Here is a 5,344-nt window from a genome sequence, read left to right as displayed (position 1 = left end):
ACACTTGTGCATATCCGTGTCAGGAGTGCAATCCTCGAATGTTTCCTTTCCCTATGATAATAAGCCGTTAGTTCAGTATTTTTGCTTTTGTATGCTGATGAATTTTGAAATTTTCCGTTCATTACAGCCAATTGACACCTGTCTCCGCAGCAAGCCAAATTCACTTGCCCAAGGCAGCTATGCTAATTAACCTCATTCAAGTGTCTTCCATCGGACATACGTGGGTACAACTGCATATGAGATGTGCTCGTAAGTGTGAGTTTAGAATCCCAAAACAAATAGAGTATTGAATCGGGTTCACAAACTGGTGAGCAAAGCTTGCCGCACTGCAAAAAGGGAATGGTCTGTAAACTAAAGGCACACACTGTTTCACACAAAAATGCACAGGTGCAGGTCTTTTACTCAATTTGGTGGACCGAAAATGTTGAATTCTTAGAAAAAGACTGAAATAAATATTTCTCAAGCCTCGAGGTCTTGACATATTTGAATTTAATTTTGTTGTGTCAAACTACTTTCGCTTTATTTCAGAAAACTATATACATATGTACATATGTAGATAGGCAAAAACATTATCGAGTACAACCGTTAAGAAAGATGTGCTAGAGCCTGATTTCATTGACGAAAAAGTTATATTTCCGTGCATGGGAAACAAAATTCATCCACAACGCGCACATTCCGATGTTGTGAGGAAGGTACCTCACACACATCGAAAGCACACAGCGAATTGCAGTCCACTGCAGGCATATGTGCCACGTGTGTGCGCCCTTGCACGATGTCAGTCGTGAAAATACCATGTATTTGCATTGCAGCATTTCCTCACGTCTGCTTTGTGGCGTTGAAATCACACCCCGTCGATTTTTTTGCTCGAATGAATGTGACATAAAGAAAGCAAATACGCGAAAAATAAAAAAAAATCGCACGTAAATTATAAGAACTTTGTGGCTCTTGCGTTGCACTTTTGCTCTTCACTTACACCTGCCCCTTAATTTCGCTCTTATGATAATTCTAGTGTGGCTTGGAATTAGAAAGCGCTCATTCAAGTGGATTTACGTTTTAGAAAATGCATAACCACCTGCTTTGCACACCTTCGTGTGGTTTTTCAAGGACTTCGTATTATATGACTAACAAAATGTTTCTACTAAACGGAGCCTTTCAATTCCAAGCTACTGCACACAAACACTATAATAGCTACATAAATATTAAAACTTTACATCTGCATACGAGTATTGAAGCCGATTCATCATAAACATGTATGCGGATAGTCTCCTCTACATCTATGGTACTATAAGACGTCCTTTTCTCTTCTCTTTTCATATAAAAATCTATTTGTATAAATTATGCGTAAAATAAACTGAGGTTTCGTCTTTTGTTGTTCAATAGGTGGTATTGTGGTGTCAACTCTAGTTGAGGATAGAAAATTTCAAGGAAGTCGTCTTAAAAGCATTTATTTTTAATAAGAGTTTATGTCATAATAGTCAATTTCTTACGAGACTTCAATAATTTTATGCTTATGGTACATTCTTTACGATCGATCCAAGCTTAGTAGATAGTCTTGTAGGTATAAGGATGGAAGTCATAATAGTAACTATACGGATAGAAGCTGGGATAAGAACGTGCCAGTGCCGAAACGTACGAGTTGATAACCGGAGTGATATGAGTCTTAATTGCTGGTGCTACAATCGGCGAGACTACATTGGCGCGATCGTGAACTATGGTCGAACTCTGATGGGAAACAGCGGTGGGTACACTGTGAATCAAATCGCCCACTTTGGCCAAAGTGGGTTCCTGGATTATCGAAGTGGCCTGCAGTGTTGGGATCAAGTGAAATTCGGTGTCTTCTACGGCATCCGAGACATTAGGCTTTTCGGTCACTTTGCCTACAACGGCGTTAACGAATAAAAAGAGTGCCACCTATTGGAGAAAAGTACTTTTTAATGAATACCTATTTTTGGGTGCGCTTTTACCACTTACCAGTTTGAACATTTTCTCGTCTCTTATAAATTTGCAAGGGAAGAACTTATTCAGAAATGGTCTGCACACGTCGGTTGTCGCAAAGCGTACTGTTGCCCAATCCACGATTGGACAATCGTATTTATACCAAAACCTACTGTCATTCTCTAATTGGGCAGCTGTTAAAAAATCTAAATTGACTCTGCGTTAACTAAGAGCAGAGCGTCGGGAATCTTGAAGAACGTATTTTTTTACTTACATACATCGCAAATCTCCATAAACACTTCTGGCTTCTGGGATTTGGTGCAGGCAAGGTAGTTTCGAATGTGGAAGACAAATCGCAAAAAGTGAATGGTCGCAGAAGTTTCGCTTATTACTGCGGTCGCCTGTTTGTTGCCTTTGCTGCAGCAGCGGCTATTTGCGAAATCGGTAATGAGCGTACGTGCCATTGCGCTGCGCACATTCATGCCAATCCGTAAGTCTGCCGCCATTGGACATACCTATTTTGAACTTGGCCAAGCGTTGGAAAATTATTTTAAATTGCCTGTGTTATTGGCGTTACGCGGCTGGAACTGCTGTAATGTTCTTAATTATCTGCATGGCTTCGCAAGTTCAAGTGCAACTGCGGTTGCGCACGCAATTGGTTGCAAGTTGTTGGACCGACTACCAATATTTATGATATTGTTGTAGCGATGTTCTTATCATTCGATCAGTTGCTGTTTTATTTTTAGACTCTTATATTTTTGTTGAAGGTATGTTAACAGTAAAAATAGTAGCAGCGAATACGGCATTTATAAATGTACATATAAAGAGAGGTAGAAAGGGCGAAACGAGCCCACGAAGCATTTCAGTTTTATTCAGAAGTAGTATTAAACCATAAACCCATGCCCTTTCTCAACCTTTTTCGATCGTATTTTACTCAGACCTTATAGCCGAGTTTACAACAGCGTGTAGCCAGCTCCTTCTGCACCTGGTCTTTCCCCCCGGGGTGGAAAATTGAATATTCTCAAGGCTGTAATGTAGTACCATGACCTAGTCAGCGTAGCCGCAGTTGTTATGGCCAATGATATCGATGTCATCCGCGACCAGTAGTACACTCCTGTAGAAGATTGTACCTTCTCTACGAGTATTCAGATCTGTAGCTCGAATTATTATCTCCAGAAGCTGCACGATAAGAAGCCGTCTTGTCTGAAACCTCATTTTGGTATCGAATGGATCAGAGAGGTCTTTGCCAATCCTGATGTAGCTCTTCCTATTGCTCCACGGTAGTTTACGCAGCAGCATTCAGACATAGCGGTATATAGGCAGCTCCTTTCCGTGCTGTCAAAACCAGCTTTGAAATCGACGAAGAGGTGGTGATCGAAGTCAATTCTCTTTTCACGGATCTTTTCCAAAACTCTGCGCATGGTGAATAAGAGGATGGAGTCATGTGTAGAAGTTCACGTAAGTGAGGTAAGTCCTCTGAGCGTCATTCACATATGAGTGGCCAGAAGCTTACGACTTCCGGTTGTTGCCAAGTATCCTCTGGGTTGCCAAAAAAACATCCTTTTGAAGTGGAACCGAACTGAGATGGCGAAATATCCTTCCCCAGCATAGTGTGCTGAATTTGGGACACGCCACATTAAAAAGTACTCTCATTGAAAAAACCGGCCTCGGAGGAGAGACCCCCTTTTTGACTCACACCTTCACTAGTATTTTTTAATTATAAGATGATTGCGGAAAGATTTTCTTATAAAGGAAGGATAATCAGGAATATTTTTACACAAGGTGAATAAAGCTATTATATTCTGTTACAAGAGGTTGCGAGAGGATAAAAACAGCAAATATGCGCAATATTTCAGATCGATATCTCTAAACTGAAGAACTGAGTTCGCGTATGTAAAGACGGACATGGTGAAATCGACTCAATTCGTCATTTCCATTCATCAAAGTTTGCTTTTCATAAATTGCATTGATAAATGGTTGTCAATAAAACAACAAAAACCTGCTACTTTTCACTAAATAACAAAAAGAAAATGAAGTAAGTCGAAATTTGCAAGTAACAATTTTACCATGTGCATTTTTTGACCAACAACACGCACTGGCAACGCTTATTGTCGGCATAGCAGGCAAAGTGAAGTAAAGAGGATTTCAGTTGCCGAAAGATTCTCCGTGATAAATTGTCATTCTTTAAGTCGTGGCCGATGTTACCGCTTTCGGAATAAGGTTCAGCTCGTGAAATTGCAACTGCCATTTCGTTATCCTATACAGTTTTGTCAACTCGACTAAAACTAAAGCTAGATTTGCGATGAATTTTGTTGACACGGTGAGTGGTTGTCACGAATTGAACAGCTGTGCTCTGTTACATTCTTATCGACCAAGGAAACAAAGCCTCTCAAACTGTTCATGTTTTGTTTATATTTTACAGCTGCGAGATTTCCAAGTACTAGGCAGCAAGGATCAAGTGAAATGTGCATTGGGCGCCCGAGTGTTTTTGGACTTGCAATGTGGTAAATTTGCTCAATGGATTTTAAATCCAATTAGAAATGAACATAATGTGAAGATTGTTTTGACAGATAGGCGGGTAACGAATTTGGAAAAATGCTACAATTCCGACTTGAATTTGGTTTATTTACAAGGGCAACGTGACGACGCTTTCGTAGCATTTATTCCTGTGCTGTCAAGTCAACCGTTAAATCTACTCGATATTGAAAATATTCAGAAATGTCTGACAAAATGGTAAGCAACCGCCTTTTCACAATTTCTGTTTTTATGCGACACATTTTTTTAATTAAAATATGCAAAATAATGTTATTGAAGTATGATCCTTACATTAACTTAATATTTCAGCACATGCATTTCACTTGCCATTTGCGATACATCATCAAATATTTTGTATTACCAAATATCTTCGGGCATAATCAAAAAATAGAATAACACACATCCACGTCCAGTTGATGTGCAAATGATAAGAAAACCATTAACGGTAACTTCTTGGCTAGATATGTGTGTATGCAGATCCGTAGCAGAAAAGCGGACCTCGGAGATGATTATAATGATTTGTTGTTCACAAATCTGCATAGAATTGTAGCTAAAAACTCCGAACCCGAGAGGAATTGTTCCCGATATCCCACCTTCATCCTAGTTAAAACAAAATTTTCATTGATATGTATTTTATAATAAAAAACGTATTATTTTTGGTGTTAAAATGAATCACTTTTTTAAATTTATTAATACGCAATGACTATATAATATATGAAAATTTGATTTGCTTAATTTTCACAATTTAAATGAAGCATTTATAATCCTTATAACTTCACAATCATTTATTTATTAATTCTTTTGTAGTTATGTTATTTTTAATTAATACGTTTATGATCTTAGTGTAAAAATATGCTTTATTATTTTTTTATAT

The 5,344-nt window shown here is 38.5% G+C and overlaps 2 protein-coding genes across 2 annotated transcripts; one reads left to right on the top strand and one right to left on the bottom strand.

Annotated features, from left to right (window-relative positions):
* Positions 1 to 1,431: 1,431 nt before the first annotated feature.
* On the bottom strand, positions 1,432 to 2,133 carry LOC105230519 (uncharacterized). Its single transcript, XM_011211309.3, has 2 exons — positions 1,972 to 2,133; positions 1,432 to 1,911 (listed from the first exon to the last, which is right to left on the bottom strand). The coding sequence occupies exons 1-2, from the start codon at positions 1,981 to 1,983 to the stop codon at positions 1,540 to 1,542; spliced, it is 384 nt and encodes a 127-aa protein (XP_011209611.2). The 5' UTR covers positions 1,984 to 2,133; the 3' UTR covers positions 1,432 to 1,539.
* A 1,905-nt stretch (positions 2,134 to 4,038) lies between these two features.
* Positions 4,039 to 5,142, top strand: LOC105230518 (uncharacterized). Its single transcript, XM_011211308.4, has 4 exons — positions 4,039 to 4,255; positions 4,358 to 4,439; positions 4,506 to 4,668; positions 4,780 to 5,142. Exons 1-4 carry the CDS (start codon positions 4,238 to 4,240, stop codon positions 4,859 to 4,861), a joined length of 345 nt encoding a protein of 114 aa, XP_011209610.1. The 5' UTR covers positions 4,039 to 4,237; the 3' UTR covers positions 4,862 to 5,142.
* Positions 5,143 to 5,344: the final 202 nt, after the last annotated feature.

Source organism: Bactrocera dorsalis, chromosome 3, assembly GCF_023373825.1.
Source record: "Bactrocera dorsalis isolate Fly_Bdor chromosome 3, ASM2337382v1, whole genome shotgun sequence".
In the NCBI taxonomy this organism is placed as follows: Eukaryota; Metazoa; Arthropoda; class Insecta; order Diptera; family Tephritidae; genus Bactrocera; species Bactrocera dorsalis.
Note: the sequence above shows the minus strand (reverse complement) of the source record. Positions and strands in the feature narration are given on the sequence as shown.